The 21148-nt window shown below is 48.2% G+C and overlaps 1 protein-coding gene across 16 annotated transcripts in view; it reads right to left on the bottom strand.

Moving 5' to 3' along the window:
• CACNA1D (calcium voltage-gated channel subunit alpha1 D) overlaps positions 1-21148 on the bottom strand; it is a 479329-nt gene that overhangs the window by 24247 nt on the left and 433934 nt on the right. For 8 of the 16 annotated variants that reach the window (XM_073010040.1, XM_007984595.3, XM_007984599.3 and 5 more), the window contains 10 exons: positions 18573-18617; positions 18038-18166; positions 15765-15830; positions 13984-14075; positions 12626-12785; positions 11623-11750; positions 11394-11490; positions 7921-8023; positions 6389-6490; positions 1146-1276 (listed from right to left, as the gene is read on the bottom strand). In XM_073010040.1, the coding sequence (XP_072866141.1) occupies positions 1146-1276; positions 6389-6490; positions 7921-8023; positions 11394-11490; positions 11623-11750; positions 12626-12785; positions 13984-14075; positions 15765-15830; positions 18038-18166; positions 18573-18617 (1053 nt within the window). The remainder of the gene's footprint in view (positions 1-1145; positions 1277-6388; positions 6491-7920; positions 8024-11393; positions 11491-11622; positions 11751-12625; positions 12786-13983; positions 14076-15764; positions 15831-18037; positions 18167-18572; positions 18618-21148) is intronic. The other 8 variants (XM_073010048.1, XM_073010039.1, XM_073010043.1 and 5 more) reach the window with 1 other exon arrangement.

Below are 21148 nucleotides of genomic sequence, written 5' to 3' on the forward strand. Positions count from 1 at the left end.
TCAGCAAGATCAAAGATAAGCCCTCATTTTGGCTGTTACCATCACTTTGAACACACAACAATGCTGGGCATTTTTCCCCGGAAAAGAGTGAAGGACTCTTCCATGTTGAACCTTATCAATACCCACAAGGCCAAATTTAACACGTGCTGAGAACAGGGGCATAAAATTGTGGTGTAAATAGATTTTTAAAAAGTCTTTATCCTATCCATGATGGATTCCGAGCACTCTGGGCAGCAGAGGTCAGTTGTTTCAGATTGTTTGTCAGCCTCTGTGGTTCCTTCTTCCCTGTCCCTAGCATCTTCTCCCTCTTTGCCCTGCCTCCTTCATCCACGGCACTCACAGACCACCTTCCTAGCCCTTCTTCCTGCTGGTCCTCATCGTGCCTTCTTTGCCCCTCCACATACCTGCTTCCCATCCCAGAGGCTTCCCTAGGATTCTACATTCCTCACATGCAAGGACCCTGGCTGGTACTAGAGGTTCCCGAAAGCCACATCCACACTCTAGGAGCCTGGAGCAGGGCCCAGGTGGAGGAGGGAGAGGGCCCAGAGGCTGGCCGGGGCATGAGAGCATAGCATGTGCACAGCTGGCCTTCTGGCCGGCAAGAGACAACACACAGAGACAGACACCACACACACACACACACACACACACACACACACACACACACACACAGAGTACATACTAGGAGGTGATGGATGTTACTGAAATGGACCAAAAACCAACAAGCAGTGGGGTAAGAAACAAACAGAAACAAAACAAAGCACTTGCGTTCAGATGGAAAGCTGTTCATTCACTGGGCAGCCAGAACCCTGGAGCCCAGGGCTGTGGGGAAGGTGGGTGCCTGCTTGGAGGGCACTGCCTGGCAGGGCTGGGGTGTGAGGGCAGCACTCGCTCCTCTCCGTCCTGGCAGCCCTGCCACGTGGGTGGTGGCAGGTGCAGGGCTCCATGGGGAAGGCAGCGGGGAGGGAAGCACTTACCTTGTGGCCCAGAAATGGCTAGTCCACATTTGGGGGAGTGTGCAGTATCTCAGTTTAAACAAAATCCTTGTGGTACTGCTCAACCATGAATAGGCAGCTCTCTAGTATTTCAAATAAGCTCGTAAAATCGTTAGTGAAGAGAGAAAACAAAATGAGACAACAATTCACCTGTAGGGCAATTGTGGTGTTCTTCGCAGGGTACTTTCCCACCAGTCCTTGTTCTTTCCGTTTCTTGAATTTCCTAAAGTAGTCCTGTATCAGGAAAGTGGCATAGAACTTCCCCACGGTTACCTCATCATCTAAACGGAGAGACCAGACAGAGCTCTCCCGAATCAGCACATTAGACCAAGAGCCTAAACACTTGCTTCTGGCTGGGGCAGGGGCAGGGGCAGGGGCAGAGTGGGGCGGGCGGGCGGTATGGCGCAGAAGGCACCGAGGTCTCAGCATATAACAGAGGAGTCTCAAACCAGCAAAAAGCAAGGTTTTGCAAAGCAACTAAGGCTCAAAATTAGTGTCAGTTAAATGAACTGATATTCGAGGTTGCAGAAAATAATATATTTGTTATGAGTTTAATAGAGCAGCATATTAGTAACACTATGAAATGCTGTCTTGGTTATTTACTCAAAATAAAAATTACAAAACAAAAGGAGGCTTCACGGGCCACATTTCACCCCTGTGCATAGGGATTTGCATGTATAACTACCATAAACTTATCAAGGGCAATTAACCATCCAAATCCCGATGTCTCAAGATAGAGACCTAGAAAGGTGACATACACGCTCAGAAGGAGAGGAAGGTTTAGAAAAGTGACTGCAAATTCAGATTTTCATGAGCTCCCCGCCCCACATTCTCTACCAATAAGCTCCGTATACCATTTCTTGGTTTGTAATTCTGAACAGCTCATTTTCTGCACTGTAGTGACAGCTCCAACCAACCTCAAAGTTGAGCTGGGCTTATTTTTGCTTTGTTCAGAAACAACCTCCAACATGTATGGTTGGGGAATCAGAACTCTGCTGATGACTTTAAAGGTGATGCATGAGGCAGAATAGAGGCTCTGGCTGTCTCATGGTAAACCACTTTGGACATGTAAATGCGCCCCACGGCTCTCCCACGGGCTGCTTGCCACCAAATCTTCAGTGTGCTGTGTCTCTTGGGGGGGGGTAAAGCTTACGACCACTTTAGTACCCCATCCCATGTGTGTGGGGTCATGTGGGGCCTGGCGGTCCACTGACCACGACTTGCAGAGGCTGAAGGAGGAATGGCTGCTGGTCCGAAGGCTGCAGAGCAGCTGGCTTTTAGGCCAGACTGCCCTTGCAAGAGCTACATGCTGATCTGGGGGCAGGGGGCTCAACCTCTCTGAGCTTGTATTCTCATCTGTAAAGTGGGGATAAGCCTCTCAGAGGAGCCATGAGGATTATGTGGGAGGAAGCAGGTAAAGCACTCAGCTGCCTGGCTTGGGCTGTCCTAAGTGCTGGGCACTTGATGGTGATGAGCCTCAGAGTCACCCTTATTTTAAAATGTGCCGACAGTGGCATCCATTCATAGGGATCCTGGAGCTTGATGGGCTGGGGGACGTGGAGAAGCATCATCCTTCACTAATGCACCCGAGGTGGGCTTCACTTAGTGCCCATCCAGGAGGTGCTGCCAACATCTTGTGGTCCCCACTGCAGATGCCCAGGCCTTTTCGGGCTGCCTCTCCAGTCCTCCCTGTCAGAAGCCACTGAGTGTTACTGTGTGAGAAGCCTGTCTCAGGTGGTCTGGCCTGAAGAAGTGCTCTGTTCCTTCTAAACCCAAGCCAAGATAGTCCTGGAGTGGTGTAGGGCCACCCAGGTAAGCCAAAGGCTCTGAGTAGCATGTAAAACACAGTCCCTAATCAGTCTCAGCTTGTCTAATGATGCAAGGTCCATAGGCAAGAAGGCAAGGAGGTAAGCAGAGAACACTCAGGTCCTGGTATTTCACACCTTGCTGTACTCTCCAGCCTCCCCATTTGCTCAGGGTGTGTTTGGAATATCAGCTCTAGTTCTAGCCAGCCCCTACTGTTGGACACCTATAGGTGCCAAGCCCTGTGTAAGAAGAATTCCATGTGGGTCTCATGGCCTCTTCACAACTCTGACATGGTGGATCTGCTCACCACGCCCCTGTCAACAGATGGAGAGAGGCCAAATGACTTGCCCAGCTCAGTCTAGCCGGGACCTTAACACAGGACAGAGTGCCCCCCGAGCCTGGGGTCCTATCCTTCACACCACCTCTCCAGAGATGGCCGTCTCCAGCCACAATGGCTGCTGGCCTCTTCAGAGCTGCCTCTCACACCATGCAAATGTATCCCTGTCCCAGGCTGCACACAAAAGGTGGACACACTGTTGTCTAGCCAGTGTCTCCAAGGACCCCAGAGATGGTCTCCGGTGTCCTGCCATGCCACAGCCTTCCTCTGTAGTCCAGCGCTCTCAGTCTTCTCTGTGGGGCCCAGAAAAAGCCCTGGCTCTACCTGCAGAAGATCCACACCTCACTCCACCTTGATGCTTCCCGCAAATGCAGGCCTAACTCTGATCTCCCTTCAGCCTCCAGAGCAGAGGCAGACCCATCCAGGGCTCTACAGGAGAAAACTGAAGGGTCACTTCGTCTTCTCCATTGAGACACTGAGCTAATTAGGAGACTAGGCCCAAGGAAGAGTTCCTACGAACAAGAAAAGTCAAAGCTACAGCAGGACAGAACAGGAAGGAAGAGAACGAATGAATACAAGGAGGCTGTCTGGGCTCCGGACTGAAAAGAAGGCAATGGAGGCAGCTCAGTGTGCTCTTCAGGGCAAAGGAGCAAAGGATCCAGGTCAAGGATGGAGGAGAGTCCTGGGGAGGAGAGAGAACTTCTGAAATGAAGGGGAAGGACCCACAAGATGGCAGAGGAAGGCTGAAGAGCAGAGGTGAGAACCTGAGCTGAGAGGCAGAGATGAGGCAGCTCAGCACTGATGGCGAGGGGGCAGCCGAGGCCCCCGGGCCACTGGGAGTGAAGCAAGCCTGATGTGTGCCCACAGATCCACAGTTCATTCCTGACTTCATCATCGGTCTCACAAGGAGCTGGGTCACGCCTCACGGCACACCAGCAAACCCACCTAAGACAAGCATCCTACTCAGCTCTATCACCACGGCTAAAAGGGACTTCCTGAGCACACCACACCTGCCAGTCGCAGCCACCTGGAGTGGAGGCTGGCCTTACCCAGTCTCCTGCTTCTTGACCAGGTGATGGTGTAGGGGATGCTGAGGCCCTCAGCCTCAAGAACTCCACATCTGTTGCCCAGAGGGGTATGCAAATATCCTTTTCTAAGTGTGCTGTGATGCAGGAAAGGTTGGGGACATGGGTCTACTGGAAGATAAAAGAGGAAAGACAGACAAATGATGAATGTGGAGAGCAAAGCCTGTCCAGCAACTCTTCCAGAGTCTATGCACCAAAGCCTGATGGCCACTACCTTCTGAACTTCCTTGATGGCCACAGTGCTCATATGAGATTCAGCCCGGATAAGCCCTGCACTGGGCACATCACTCAACAAAGGCAGGAAGCTTGCAGAGCCTTCCATCTCCTCCTAAGGCCCCACTTCTCTCTTCTTGTGCTTCACACTGCCTCTCACTGCTGTTGTGGAATAGATTAAAGCTTGTCATCCTAAACTCCAATCCGTTTTAAGAAATAGAAAAGGCTAAGTCCAGTTATTGGACCAAGAAAGAAGATTTCCACTCTACTAGAAGTCTGATAAAGCTAAAAGTTGATCAGCTTTTCAAAGGAAGGGAGCTTCAATGGTGAGCTAAATTCTGGACTTTTCTTTTGGTAAAATGAAATGAAGTTTCATAGTAATGCAAATGACACCCTCCAAGGGCATTTCACGAGGATGGGCATTAACGTGGGAGTTCGGCTGGTTGTGATGAAGGTGGTGTTCCAAGAGAGATGTGAGGTGGAGCAAGGGAGGAGCAGGGTCCTCGGCTAGCAGGGGAAGGTTTACATAGACAGGCATAGCCCGCTATTCTGAAGCATGCATCTGTATTTCAAGAAACAATGTAGGGGAATACAGTTGGCAAGAGATAACTCTGATTCCATGCCACCACCCTAAAACAGAATTGCTTCAGAATATTCTGAAAGACTGCGAGGTGAAAGAAATGGAGGCTGCAGAAAAACCTCAAGCATATTGTTACAACAGTTTTTCAAAAGCATTTCATCTAAGCCATGCAAGCTCTTGGATGTGCAGCTACAAAGAAAAGAATAAAAACCAAAGAGTTGTTTTAAATGTGCAGTATCAGTTCTCCTGGGGGAAGCCAGGGTTCTCTAGGTGGGAGGGTTTTTTGTTTTGTTATTGTGGTTCATTTGTTTTCCTTTTATCATTTCTTTCTGGACCATCTTCCCCAGCTTTGAGCCAGTGGCCGTGCCAGCTACAGGTAACCCCTTCAGCAACAAAAGCTCATGCTGCTCCTCGCTTCATGCTAAGGAGCAGAGCTGGCTCGCATGCTGCTCTGTCTGCACCCCAAGAGCCGGAGCTCATCACCTTCTCGGGGTGGCCTGGGTCCCAAGTCAGCTATCAGACCTGAGCCCGACCAGTCTCGAAAGCTGTGGGGGCAGTGACACTATAAATGTTCGGTTGGTCACGAAACACACCAAAGGCTCATCACATGCCCATGGCCCAAGGATGCTAGAATGCGGGTGTGGTGGTACTGGGTGAACAGATCCTGCACCTTTAAAACTTGGAAACAGAACAGTCAAAAACAACCATCTCAACGTCTAAGTCCACATGTACTTAAATAAAAATGCAAAACCAATATGCATATATACCTATATATACATATACATATATATATACTGTATGGTGTGTATATATATAGATGGTTTTTATATATATAAAAATTCGAAGGTTAGTTATTTTGTGATAAATAATGAAAGGAAATAAGCATGCCTGTTAGTTAAAAGGGCATTTTTGGTAATTATGGTAGTAAATTCAGTCTTGATAAGAACATTTTAAAAATACAATTTCCTGAAAGCTATCTATTTTTCATGGGACATTTTCAACAATATACTGAAGGGTAATCGGAAACTACTTTTGAGTATTTCATTTTGGACAAAAAATATAGGCTTTTCACTTTGAGATCACAATCTTGTCCTCAAACATTAATTCCTCCACCACAAAGGAAATCCCTGCAAAACCAGCCATGTGAGTTTTGGTTTGCTTTTCACTGAAGCCTCTCCTTTGTCTGGAATGTTCTTCATATTAAACCCCAAATAATCACACCAAATGGCCAAAGGGCTTTCTTTATCAGTTGGCCTTAATGCTCTAACTGATACATAAAGCATTTTGCAAACTCTCTCTGGACTTTCTGGAGACACTAGCATTAAAATCAAAGCACTGGCCAAGGAATACTTAGGAAATAGATTGCACTGACCACCAGCTGGAGGGACAACTTGGTCAAGTAATTTCATGCTGGTTTTCTTCCAAATTTTCTTTATCACGGCCCGAAGTTCTTCATTAGCTTGCTCCAGGTTCCCTGGATTCAAAAAACCAAAGGGGAAAAGCCAGCTTTGTTTCTGTTCCCCAGCTCCTCGTCTGTTTGCACAGCCTCATCCCAGCCTGACCTGGATGAACACACTGCCCTCTGATGGAGCTCCCCTCCCACCAGGCTCTCCCCAGCCAGGGGCAAACACACTTCTTATGTTCAGCAATAGAGATCATGCCTTCCCAGTGGGAAGTCCCTCCACCATGGGAACAAACATGGTTCACCCTGAGATTCAAGGCCAGTTCCACTCTGATTCCATTCTGCCCTCCCACAACTGACACCTGCTATTTGCCTTCCATTGTTCCTAACCCAGAATGCCTTTGCCTTCCGCTCTTTCACAGGTTCTTCCAAATCGTACCTCCTTTCTTGAAGATCCAGCCTAAATTTCACCCAAATAAGACTCTCAATTCCTACTATATGTACTCATCCATACAACATAACCTTGGCCTTTTAATATATGAGCTTACACTTGTCTTTTCAACTAACATGTCAACATAGAGGACCATTCTGCCTTCTGGAGCCCTTAACAATGCTGGCCTGGGGCCAGGTACAGACAAGCATGCCACAAGGCGCCCCTGTTAGGCTGAAAGAGGCTGGCTTTGCTGGATTGCATCTCCCTGGGCTCTAGGGTTATAAGAAGTCACCTGCCTGCACTCAGCATGAGTCCCTTGCTGCCTCCTCTTTCCTCTCCTCCACCAGTGCCTCAGAGAGTGAACTCTCCTTGAGGTCTCCACCTCCCACCTCCCCCCATCTCCTGGTCACTCCTCAGCCTGTTGCAATCTGCTTTCCATTCCACCTGCGAAGTCGCCACTGAGCCAGCTCCAATGGCCACACTCTAGTGCCTGTTTTACCAGGATTTGACCAGGGCTGAGCATGGCTGTGAAGGCCATGCTGGTTTGGTCTCTCAGCTGGGAAGATGCTTCTATATTTCTAAGTGCTGACTATGTGCTAGGCACTACAAAGGAGCTTTTGCAGACATCACCTCATTTCATCCTCAGGACCTCCTGGACATCCCTGTATTTACTTCCTTTTTATAGGGAAAGAAACTACAGCTCTGACCAGTGACATCTCTCACTGCAGGTCATACAACCAGTTAGGGATGGCTGGAGTTAGTTCATTTGCGATGGCTCCGTCTCTGCTCCGATACACTGCCTGTTTCCCCTGCTATGTAGTAAGCAGTAGTATGAGTCAACTCAAAACATTCTGGGACAAAGTGAAGCATAAAGGAAGGAGATAAAGGATGAGGAAACAGGAGGCAGGAGCCAGCTGGCCAGCCCAGCATGGACATCTCCATTCTACCTGCCAGCCCCTTCCCCAGGGCCTCCCCTTGGCCAAGAAAAGGCCCAGATGAGGAAGGCAAGATGGGATGTGCTGTCTCTTTCCTTTCCTGCCATCTTGTCTTGCTGGCAGGGAATGCTTACCTTCGGTCTTGATCTTAAGAGCTGTTCGAACCAAAGCAAATAGGGTTGCATTAAACATGACTGTCCCGTCACTGTTGAGAGGCATGTTCATGGCAACTAATCTCTGTAAAAAGAAAGGGAAGTTTCTTTGTAGAAAGGAAATGAGTGACCACAGCCATATCCATCTGGATGTTTATTTTCCATTTATCACTCATCTCTTTTCTAGTCAACCCTCAATTCAATTCAACAGCCATTTGGGGGTACGCATATGATGGTTAATTTATGTTTCAAGTTGACTGGGCCACGAGATGCCCAGTTGGTTAAGCAGGATTTCTGGGTGTGTCTGTGAGGGTGTTTTCAGATGAGATTAGCATGTGAATTGGTAGAGTGAGTACAGTGAGTAAAGCAATGCCCTCCCCAATGTGGGTGGGCCTCATCCTGTTGCTGAGGGCCCACAGAGAACAACAAGGTGGGGGAAGATTTAATTCTCTCTCTGCTGGACTGATTAAGCTGGGACATCAGTCTTCTCCTGCCCTTCAACTGAGGCTTACACCATGGGCTCCCCTGGTTCTCAGAACTTCACTCAGATACCACCACCAGGTCCCCAGGGCTCCAGCTTGCAGATGGTAGACCATGGGGCTTCCCAGCCTCCATGATCACATGAGTCAATTCCCCATGATAAACCTGTGTGTGTGTATATGTGTATATATGTATACACACACACACACATACACACACGCATACATACATACATATACACCTCCATATCCATCCTATTGGCTCTGTTTCTCTGGAGAACCCTGATTAATACAACCTATCATTTGGGGGACTCTGGGATGACAAAGATCAAAGGCTGAGTCATGAAATACAAATGCTGACATGCAGATGATGTGTTTTGTATTTTAAACTGTGAAACTTCACTATTCAAACAGTCTTCTCCTTTTTTTCTTTTTTTTTTTCTTTTTTTTTTTTTTTTTTGAGGCGGAGTCTCGCTCTGCCGCCCAGGCTGGAGTGCAGTGGCCGGATCTCAGCTCACTGCAAGCTCCGCCTCCTGGGTTCACGCCATTCTCCTGCCTCGAGACTCCCGAGTAGCTGGGACTACAGGCGCCCGCCACCTCGCCCGGCTAGATTTTTGTATTTTTTAGTAGAGACGGGGTTTCACCGGGTTAGCCAGGATGGTCTTGATCTCCTGACCTCGTGATCCGCCCGTCTCGGCCTCCCAAAGTGCTGGGATTACAGGCTTGAGCCACCGCGCCCGGCCCCTCCTTTTTTTCATTAATCCCAATGGAGGTCTTAGGGTCAGACCTCCATTCCAGGCAAATTTTTGTTTTGTTTTGTTTTTTTAGAGATGAGGTCTCACTTTGTTGCCCAGGCTGGTCTTGAACTTCTGTGGCCTCAAGGGATCCTCCTGCCTCGGCCTCTCAAAATGTTGGGATTACAGGCATGAGCCACTGTGCCCAGCTCCAGGCACATTTTTAAAGCTGTTGTGAGGGTTAAAGGAAGTAAGATACAATGGGCCACGCACAGGGCCTGGCTTAGGTTCTCAACCAACAGGATCCATTACTATTCCCAACTCAGGGAGTGTCCTTCAGACCTTGCCTAGTGAGACCATCATGTACATCCTATAGCATTTTGCATGAGTCTGTGTGGCTTCTCCCAGGGTTTGGTCTTTCAGAGTAGGATCCATGCTCCCCACTCGTCTTCTATATCCTGAGCCCTTTAACACCAGCAGTGAGAGTTGGAGGGAGTTTGGGTGAGGTACACCCTCTCTGGGCCCCAGTCACTTCAACCTGTAAATGCAGATGATATGCCCAATGATGGGAACTTGCAAGGATTAAAGGACTCATGGACACAAGAGTTTTGTGTGAGGCACATGGCAAGCACTAAATTAATGGTGATGTTGATAATACTTAAAAATTTCTTATTTTTTGTTAACAGCATGTTCCAAAAGAAAAGATTTTCTTTCTCTTCCATATTGATGAATTGGAATCTTGTGTCTTCATAGTCTATCCCACCCAAACTCCTAGTCCTCCTACCAACGCCCGGCCCCCTCGCCAAAACCAGCACAGGCAGCCAGGGAATCCTGGACATTTGTTCACTTTTCCTGGCAAGTTCCTGAGTCAGCAAAATGGATGACTGTGCCTCAAGGACATTTGACAGCTTTATGTAAAAGGGTCTGGAAATTTAAACACAAGACGACATCAGTGAACTGGATCCCACACTGTTCTTGGAAAGCAGAAAAGAGGCCAGTACTGGGAAGTTTATGGAAAAAAAAGTCAAGCTCTGTTTCTATATCTAGAGTGCGGCCTAAAGAGAGGCAAGGACCCTAAGGACTTGCCTAGAGGGCTTTCTGGATTTTCAGGGCAGGGAACATGCATCTGGCTCAGGGATTTCTTTGAGTCTGAAACATATTTTAGACTCTGTTCTGCTACCTTGGTTTCTATCTAGAGCTGACTCAGCATCCTTGAGTGGTAAAATCCCTGACCCCAGGACCTCCTTGGATCCATGAGGAGCAAGAACTAGTTACTATACAGACTGGATGAATTTCTAGAAGGCAGAGTTTCAAGAGGCAAATCTTGCATTTCTCCTTGGAAAAGGGAAATCCTTTTTTGTTGCTACAACAAATGTAAGCTGCTGCACCGTGAGTTCTGTGGAAGGAAAAGTCTCACTGAGGGTTCCTGAGAGCATGCTCTGGCATGGAAACACAGAACCGGGTTGCAGTGGGAAATCTGGATCCATCCCTGAGAGACTAGAGCCTGGTATGCCAGGAAAGGGGCCCCATCTTCTGTGGTGGCCACAAAGCTCTGTAGCAGAGGGGACGTGTGGAACACATAGCACCGTGTCCCACCACTGCCGAGGCTGGGAGATGCGCTATCCTAGCATCCCCCTCCCCTCAGTCAGGCCACCGAGTCCTCCCTGCTCCACATCCCAAGTGAATCTCCAAGCAACCTGCTCCTCTCTCTTCCCACTTCTGCTGCCTTCATTCCAGCTCTCCTGGTTGCTCCCCCGGCCTCAGGTCTACTTCTCCATTGACAACAGCCAACTTCCTACCACGGAAACCTGAAATTTGTGTTTCTTCCCCATTCTCCTGGACCTCAGCAGGTCGGAGAAGGCTCAGCTTGTGCCTGGGGCCTTCTCACACTTCCTCTTATGTCCTAGCCAGGAGACCCAGTGGCTCACCCTTTGTCGTTATGATGTCCATTCTCCTGCCTCTGACAAACTCCTAGGTTCCTTCTGGACCTGACTGAAATGTCGCCTTCCCTACCATCCACCCAATGACAAATTACAGAACTCCCTTCCTCTTCTGATGGTTCCTGACAGGGTGTCCAAAGAGTTACAAATATGAGAGTTCCCCAGAGGTAGGAACCACATATTATTCATCTCTGCATCCCGAGCACCTGACAGAAGGCCTGGCTGTGTCACTTAACAAGTGTTTGTTGAATGAAGCGAGCTTCTACAAGAGAGGCTGTCGGACATGCACACAGGACACTCACCTTGCACGCTACTCTGTGTGGGCATAACTTCCCAAACCCCAGGGGAGGCTGGATGCGTCGAAGCAGAGTGACCACGTCAAGGTGTTTTATCCTTCCCCTGGAAGTAAAATACAATGTGAGGTCCAGGAACAGTACCAACTGGCCCAAACTTTCAGTCCAGTTCACAAAAATCACAGCTGACATTCCAAAATCCACCCACACACACCAAATCAAATCTTTTTCAACCTACTTTGCCTCAGGGTCATATTCTGACCATATTCTTTTGAATTCATCTAAATGGTGAGGCCCCAAAATAGACCAGTCCCGGGTCAGATAGTCGAAATTATCCATGATGACAGCCACAAACAGATTGATGATCTGAAAAAGCAAATCGGAAGGGAGGAACTTCAGCTGCAGCTGGATTGGGTTAGAATTGAGCACAGGCTTTCTAATGACATGGACATGAAACATGGGGACCCCGGTCTCCAAGAGAAGTTGTAAAAAACTTTCTATTTGGAGAATTTTTTTTTTTTTTTTTTTTTTTTTTTTGAGATGGAGTCTCGCTCTGTCGCCCGGGCGGGAGTGCAGTGGCCGGATCTCGGCTCACTGCAAGCTCCGCCTCCCGGGTTCACGCCATTCTCCTGCCTCAGCCTCCCGTGTAGCTGGGACTACAGGCGCCCGCCACTTCGCCCGGCTATTTTTTGTATTTTTTAGTAGAGACGGGGTTTCACCGTGTTAGCCAGGATGGTCTTGATCTCCTGACCTCGTGATCCGCCCGTCTCGGCCTCCCAAAGTGCTGGGATTACAGGCTTGAGCCACCGCGCCCGGCCCTGGAGAATGTTTAAGAAAAGAGTGTGATTCTAGCTTTCTGGAATGGCTTTTATTAAGTCCTGGGGAAGGAAGGCCTTCTGAAACACATTTCAGTTTTATAATTTCATTATCACCAAAAAATTCACACTCTTAAGTCACCACCATATGCACTGGTTTTGAAATTTTAGAAAGGAACGCTAAGAAGCTAAAGTGACTGGTAATTGCTCCAAGTCTATTATCGAGCATCAAATCTCTGCTTACAAAGGTGGCAGCAGTGACATACAACTGGTTAAACAAAAGCCCTCAACTGCCAAGTGGAGTCCAGAGTGCTCATCCGCATCAACTGTCCTCAGGCGATGGGACGGGGCAAGGTCACTGGTCTGAACACTGAATGCTACATAAGCATCTATAAATTGAAAGGGGGAGTTATGTTGATCACTTACCAGAAACGCACAGAGCATGTAAAAACTGATGAAATAGACAATGGCAAAGTTGCTCCCACACGTATACTCCTCCCCGGGGTTGTAATCTGACTCCGGGTCACAGAGCTTCCCTGGGAGGCAGGCCAGCATGATCTCCTGCCAGGCCTCACCTGTCGCACACCTTTTTCAGATGAAGAACAAAGGGGGCTTTAGTGGAGGAAAGAAGGAATTTAAAGCTTAGATCTTAGGGGAGAAAAACTCATAATTAGAGAAAAACCTAAGTCATTTGAAGCGAATCCAATTTGAATTAATGGAAATGTGAAATTCCTACTGATTTTCAAGTGCAACTTATCACAGCAGCTGGAGGTCCTGCTGCAATTCCCTTGGATTTACAGCCATCATCTAATGCAAGTGCACTAATAGTCTTTGTATAAATGGATGCTTATTTTTGTGTCTTCTCTACTTTAAACATTTGTATAATTAACAGTAATTAATTATTATTATTATTTTTTGAGAAGGGTCTTGCTCTGTTGCCCAGGCTGGAGTGCAGTGGTGTGATCTTGGCTCACTGCATCCTTGACCTCCTGGGCTCAGCCTCCCCAGTAGCTAGGACTACAGGCAGTCGCCACCACATCTGGCTAATTTTTGTATTTTTAGCAGAGTCAGGTTTTGCCATGTTGCCTGGGCTGGTCTCGAACTCCTGGGCTCAAGCGATCCACCTACCTCAGCTTCCCAAAGTGCTGGGATTACAGGCATGAGCCACTGCACTCGGCCTATTAATTATTTTTAATGACCAAAATACTTAACAACTTAAGTCTCTGTTCAATTTTGTTGAAGGCAGAGTTGGAAACCACCTAACTTGCAAATGACTTGTCAGTCACTAGAGTCATTAGAAATACTTCATGATCTCTAGAAAGTTCTCTCACTATGAAGGCAGCTTGTTTCACAAAGTTAAAGCAATCCCATAAAATCTGAAATTGTACATCTTAGGATGTTCTCCACTGGCTGTGCAAAAGGCCTCGACATTTTTGCTAAGTTTCTGTCTTCCTGGTCGTGTTTAAGTGCATGCCTCCATGCATAAACATACATCCTACAATTTTTCAGGTGGCCTAAGTAGCCCTGCTAACTCCCAAATTAATAAACCTTATGTCAGCCACAATCGGGATTACCACAGCAGTTTTAACAATCCAACAAAATTCCTGTGTTTGAAATGCTAGGGTCCGTGTTTAAGAATACAAAACACAAACAAAAAGCCGTCACAGTCAACTGGGAAAGGCACGCTGCTTTAATAACCTGTGTCCTCCGTCCCTCTGGACCCAGACCTAGCAGGAGACTCACAACCCCTGCCCAGGAGCACCACCCAAACCAGTTGCAGTCACCTGAAGAGCAGCAGCACCGCCTGGGGAAACGTCTGGAAGTTATTGTTCCTATTGATCTGGTTGTTATCTCTCATGGCAACTTTCCCAAACATCTAGGTGGAGAAGTTGTTAGGAAAAAGAGAATAGATTTCATCATGCAAAAAAAAAAAATCCATATGTGAATTTAGAACTAACTCAGGTTTGATCTTTACTAACTAGGGTTTTCTCATGGTACCTGGCACTTCACTCGTTCAACAAAGATCTGCCAGGCACAACCATGTGCCAGGCAGCAGGTTACACACTGGGAACATGGTGCTCCAGAGGGGCACTGTCTCACGTTTGAGGATCCCCTACCCTGGGGTAGAGACACAAAGGTAGCCAGGCAACATCAAACCCCAGTGATGATGCTGGGGTGGTCCAGATACACAGGGAAGATGAGACAGACTCATCTACCCAAGGCTGGGGGGCTGGGTCAGGGAAGGCCTCTAGGGGAAGTGACATGTAAACTCAGAACTGAAAGATACATCAGGCGATAAGAAAGGTGAAGAGTGTTTCGGGTGGAGGAAGCACCACGTACATAGGAGCAGGGTAACAGCATAGATACCGAGGGAATGAAAGTAACATGTGTGATGAGCAGACAGAAAAAGACCAGGCTGGAGACAAGGTCAGGAGCCAACAGGCAGGGGCTGTGAGCCCCAGGCAGAAGAGTGGGCTTTACCTTCACGGCAACGGGAAGGTAGTAAAGAGTTTTACTTGTGAGATTTAGGAAGCAGACTGACATTCTAGAGAAGCCTGCAGATGCTTACAAATGCCTGCTGGGTGAATCTGGGGTGGTGTGTGCCATGCAGCTTGCAGTTCTGAGATGGCTTTTTTATATGAGAACATATGTGATAAAAGACCTTCCAGGGCACACAGCGCCACGTGCTGCTGAATCACAGAGGCTCAAGAATGCTGACTTTTGTTTCCTAACTCCTGGTAAGATTCCCAGATACCTGCAAATGCTTCTATGCTTTCAGGATTAAAAAAAAAAAAAAAAAAAGCACTACCACTTCTCTGCCCCTAGAATCACAGAATTACTTTACTTCTTTCTCACTTACATCCCTCGTTTACCTGAAAGACAGCACCTGCCCACGTGGAGAATCTGCAAGGAGCCTGCCAGCAGATATCTAGAGCCACTTGGGCTCTTCGACTGCCTCCATTCTTAGACACTGCCTCCCTCCACCCACAACCCATCCCACCACCCACGTGGTGTTAGGGCTCCTTTGTTAGGGAGGCCCAGTCCCTTTCCCACCCCCAGGAGGAACTGGGAAGCAGGGTGTAGCCCCTCTGCTTGGGTCACAGAAGAGCCCAGTTTCATGCCTCTTTTTAAAGGTGAGCTACTAAAGCACAACAATGGTCACAAAAGGCACTTGGCTCAGCACCCGCCTTCTGTCCCTGTGATGGCTCAGCACAGACTGAAAAGACCATGAGGGGCCACGTGCTTCTCTCTTCAGTCTTAGCATCTGGAAATATTTAGTTTCAAGTGAATTTCACTTTGTTATGATAAAGCATAATTCTTCTGCCATGAAATGCAATTTTTCCTGGTGCATTCTAACCTCGCTACATTCTTCTGAGCCCGGGCCTCCCCTGGAGCTCTCTCCTAAGCAGCCGTGTCTTTCTCGTCTTCCTATGTACGGCTTCAGCAGAGGCATTTGGCTGAAAAAATCACAACGCTTCTACTTCACTTGGTCAAGATACATCTTGCCACAGATTTGGGGCTACCCAGTGAAAGGGCCCCTGAGGGTGAGATGGCTGGAGCTTACCTGCATGCCAATGACCGCATAGATGAAAAACAGCATGGCTATGAGGAGGGCCACATATGGGAGTGCCTGGGAGAGAAAAGGCACTTGGATGAGCACTGGCCAGCTGGCACAGACTGAGAAGACCCATGAGTGGCCCCATGCTTCCTTTCTATTCCACGTGCTACCATGAAGGAACATCGACAGTGAGGAAGAACTGTTTAAATCCCAGCCCTGCCCAGCTACTTTAGTCCTGATGACACCATCCACATGCACGCCCAGTGTTATGATATCACAGGCAGGATGTGCTTTCCATGGTCATTAACCCTGTAGCCTAATCCTAAACATTTTCAACACAGACACATAACTCTCATAATACTTAAATTCATTACTGGATTTTCTGGGTGAAATTACAATTGATCAAACCATTCCAGAACACTGGACAGTTAGAGTACTTCCACTTTCTTTTGTGGGTATGTTTTGGGGGGTAGTATTGTAGATAATGTTGCAAAGGAGTATCTTTATGCAAAATCACCTTGCTTCTGCTGAAGTATTTCCTTAAGGTGAAGTCTTAGGAGTGGAATTACTGGGTCAGAGGGGAAGAACCACTTTCTGGCTGTGGCTGTAGAATGCAAAATACCTGTCTTAAGATGCACACCTTCTGAAAGAACTGCTAAGTTGGGGGGCTGTGCCAGGGAAGAAAAGGAGCGAGCTGGGGGGTCGCCAAGTGTGGCTCCCTTCAGAAACACCAAATACGAGTGTTTGACAGAGCCCCCATCTTTTCATCGAATGTTTGTCAACTGCTGTCTTGCCTCATCACATGCGACCAACACGTCCACGTGCATAGGGTGCCCAGAGTGTTAGGCTTAATTCTGGGAACACACACTTAAAGCACCCGCTTTCTCTACTACCCGAGAGAGCTTGTCAAAGTCAGTGGCTCACAGGTGCTCAGTCACCTTCAGACCTGTGCCGGCTGTTGACCTGTGCCCGCCAGCCTGGCCCTCCCTGCAGCTGGACTGCTCAGCAGGGTTCCACAGGGTTTGTTTCAGGCTTTCCTCAACATACCTAAGTACATTTTCTTCCTAGATTGCCAAATGTTTAAGATTTTTGTTTGCACAGTTTCTCTGCTTTTATGAACTGCTGCTCTGGAACACGACTTTCTTATCTGTGGCAGATTGAATCTTTAAGAATTTATTTAAAAAGTGAGATAATATTACCTCTGAATTATCTATTTTTATAGCAGTTTGTTCCCAAGTTTTGGTACTTTAAATGAATAATAACTGTCAAGGATTCTGTGCCTTAGCAAGTCCAAGACCCACCTGCCTGAGGCCCCTACTCTACCTTCCTCCAACCTCATTCTCCCCAGCAGGGCCTGTGACTTCCCTTGTGAGTGCCTGCACCACCCCCCTTGCTGTCCCTTCTCCCTTTTACCTGTGAAAATCCCACCCACTAGGGACAAATGCTTACTGGGAGGGTAATACTGGTTACCCCAGAGGTGGGTGAGGGCCAAGTTTGAACTTTCTCTTTACGTCTTTGGACAGCTTCATTTGTTATTGTAAACATTTATAACTTCTGAATGAAAAATAGTTAAATTATTTTAAAAAATGAAGATGCAGGATTCACTTTCTAATGTTTGTGGATATCCACAAATTCTCTACATGGGTCCACCTTTTAACAAGAATCTATATTTCCCACATCTTCTCTTCCAAATGGAATCAGTCCGGAAGGCTAGAATATCTGGGGCAGGGTACTGGCAGGTATAAGAAAAGCTGGTTCTACTTGGGAAAGTCTGGAACTGAGCTGTACCAGCCTGGAGAATAAGAGGTGACAAATGAGGCATGGTATATGCCTAAATATCCCGAACTCTGTGACCCTGTCAGGAGCAGGATAACCCAGGATGGTGGCTGCCCCAGGTGGTACTTTCTGATTTGTGTCTAGACTAGCCAACAGACAGCACTGTTGCAGCCTTGTGAGAGAGAGGCCGCTGGGCTTCCAGGCTGTCTGCTGGGACCCTCACACACCACCACCAGGCATCCCGGGGGCACTGCAGGGCTGCGGGCCTCACACCTCTCTCAGCCTTGGAAATGCTACAGATCTCTCAGCTACGGATCCTTCCTGCTTTCTCTTCTGTTTCCAAGAATGCTGATTTGGGTCTCTCCAGCATTCCATGTTTTCTATTGACTTAGGTCCACAGAGTGGCCACACAGGGGGCGCCTGGGTCCTCTAGGATGGGGACAATCACTGACTTACATATGATCTTCAAAGACAAAGACAGAAGTCCTTGGCGTGGCTCTTACCTGAAAGGACTTAATAAAAGTCCACAGCAATGTCCGGATGCCTTCCCCCCTGCTGAGAAGCTTCACCAATCGCATCACTCGGAAAAGACGGAAAAAGGTGATGGAGATTCTATTGCTCTCTTCAGAGTTCTGAAGGGTTATCATGAAGAGGTCAAACCCAATGGAAAGTAGAACATGCAACACTTTCAGAAAAACAGCAACAGATGCAAAGGTGACAGAGGTAAGAACTGAAGATGTGATTCTAGGGCCTTTTCATCTTAAAAAGCATGATATGAAAGGAAGAGTTACATGCTAACAACACAGAGCTTGGAAAACTGCGTCCACACAGCACATGCATGTCCACATATTCTACTGTGTTAGAGGAGAACGCTGGGCTGGTCAAGAGTACTGGACACTGATGATGAATGCAAACCACTGCAGACACTGTTCTGGAAGGACAATCATGGAGAATACAGAAAAACCAGTGGAAAACTCGACATGGTCAAATAAACTCAAGGAAAAGGCCCAGCCCCTGGGGACTAGTCACTGATCTTACCCCAGGTGTAGCAGTTGGGACAGGGACATTTTCACTTTCAGTTGGCTTTAAGAAATCAAAGATTGAAAATGGATTAATGAACCAGGAAGGAGTCAATGGTTCTGGAGAGCATTTACCCCTTTAAAAAAATGTGTGGTTCCTGTCTTTGGACACCACGCCTGCTCCCTCCCTGAGAAAATACCAGTGGCTCTCCTTGGAGGTGGATGTGAGGGCAGGCAGCCACGGACATGGGCACAGGCACAGTTCTACTTTCTAGTTCACATCTGAGGACACACCGTGCCAGGCTGACAGGCATCCAGTAAAGGCAGTGCCGCAAGACCTCAACTCTTCCTAGAGACAGCTGCAGAGTGCTGCCCCGCTTCTTACGAGGAGGGTAGTTCTCTTGGCTTAGTCGGGGCTGTGGGCTCAGGAACTAACCGCTCTGCAGCAGGCCTCCTATCCCTGAAGAACAGAATGTCTCTAGCAGACGGGCAAACAGTGGTGCCTGCCTGTGGGCCACAAACCCCCTTGGACCACACTCTGTTCCTATGAGATGAAACGCCTGGGTGGTGTATGTCTGACAACAGCCTCTCTGGCGGGGCTGCTGCAGAGCTGGACCGACTGAGTCAGGGCGAGGAGGAGAGAGGCGGGCTTCCCTACAGAAGCCTTTGCTGCCTGCCCCACAGCTCAGATAGCTTTCACACAAGAGGGAGTGCAGGTCCCTGTATGGGTCTTTGGAAGAAACAGTAGAGGACCAGCTCCCCTGAGGTTCAGCAGCTCCACCTCCTCCAGGGTCTGGCTGTGCTCCTGTCCCTCGGCCCCAGGATGCAGAATCTGTAATGACTGATGCTCACCGGCCCCTCAACCCCCACTCCCCCCAGGGAGGGCAGGGGCCTTGCCTCACTCCACTCTGTGGCCAGCATGGTGCCTGGCACTACCTGAGTGTTCAGAAAGTGTCTGAGAGAACACAGAGGAGTTGGAAGCAAACTCCAGCCAGCACCAGGAGGCATCTTTACATTAAACAGCAACAGTCAGTGGAACCAGAGCCAGCACGTGCCAGCCTCTCTTTTCCCCTCAGTGGTGTCACCAGGAACCGACAGAGAGAAATGAGGCTCTTCTGGTCAGGGGCTTCAAGGAGGCTTTCTGTACAGTGTGTCTGCAAAGTTAAGGGACATGTGTACATGTCTGGATATGTGCACTTCTCGAGGGCCTCCTCCCTGGGGATCTGGGGAAAGGAAGAGCTCAGTTCTGAAGCCTCTCTAGCATCAAGGGCTACCTCCTGAGACCAAAGAGAAATTCTACAAAATTCACAGAAAATAAGGGGTTTCAGCATATCATAGAACAACTGAAATTCAGTAATGTGACTATGAACCCAAGAGGAACAGGTTCTGACAGAGTTTAAAGGGGTCCTTGCTTCTCCTGGGATGCTCAGAATGAGACTCTGCCACAGATTTATAAAAAACCCAGGATCGCTATTTGTATTACCCTCTTCTATTGGCTCATCTCAAAGGAAATATCACCTCCTTAAAGGGACAGACAATGTTTTTCAACTTAAGACCTTAACAAATGAAGGAACTAATTTTTTAAAGTTCTCATCATCTTCCACATCATTCTCACTAAGGCTGTGCACAGGAAGACTCCACTCTTGCCTGTCTGGCTGGAGTATGGGCTGTGAGTGTGCATGCTAAGTATGCCTGCATGCACGCCTCTGCTTGCCTGTGTTCAGGGGACCAGGCCGTGTGCACGAGAGAGACGGCGCTACAGTTATCCTGAAACATGCACGACTTATGAATCAGACCTGCAAGACAGTAAGGGGCCTGTTGGTCAGGGAAGGCGCTCCCGGCCACAGTCCGGCCTAAGACCCTCCTGCGTGCCTCTCCCTATTCTGCTTCAAGTCTGATAGCCATTCATGGCCCCCTTCCTTAGGGTTCGTGAAAGTCAGCAACTGAACTGAATTTTGAAGTGTGCATCTCTTCAACTGGTATCTTTGAAATGTGACAACCTATGGACTATGAACTTCAAACCATAAATATTCTCTTGTTTAAAAGAATGAAAGGGAAGAGGAGACAGCATTTGTAAAGGGAGAGGGCAGCGCAACATGCGAGGGAGGGAGGAAGAAAGAGCAAACAGCACACCAGGCTTCGTGCACCCCCAGTGCGCCTGTGACACCCCCCCCCCCCGCCACGCACCACTGGGCATGGGGGGCTGCTTCAAGGGAGGATGTGACTGGTAGCCCCGGGGGGACAGTGCAAGTTGCCAAAATATAACCCTGAGGATGGCTTTGCCCAAATGACAAATGTCAGCCCAGTGAAAAGGGCAGGCCAGCTCTCATGCCAGTCTGCACACTAAAACCACCTGGGGATCTTCAACAAAATCTCTGAAGCCCAGGTCGTACCTCAGGAATTCTTACTTAATGGATGTAGGGTGTATCTGCATGTTGGGAATTTTATTTTGTTATTATTATTACTTTTTTTGAAATGGAGTCTCCCTCTGTCACCCAGTGGTCACTCCAGTCACCACTGGAGTACCAGTGGCATGATCTTGGCTCACTGCAATCTCTGCTTACAGGATATCAGTGATTCTTCTGCCTCAGCCTC

Source organism: Chlorocebus sabaeus, chromosome 22 (genome assembly GCF_047675955.1).
Source record: "Chlorocebus sabaeus isolate Y175 chromosome 22, mChlSab1.0.hap1, whole genome shotgun sequence".
Taxonomy (NCBI): Eukaryota; Metazoa; Chordata; class Mammalia; order Primates; family Cercopithecidae; genus Chlorocebus; species Chlorocebus sabaeus.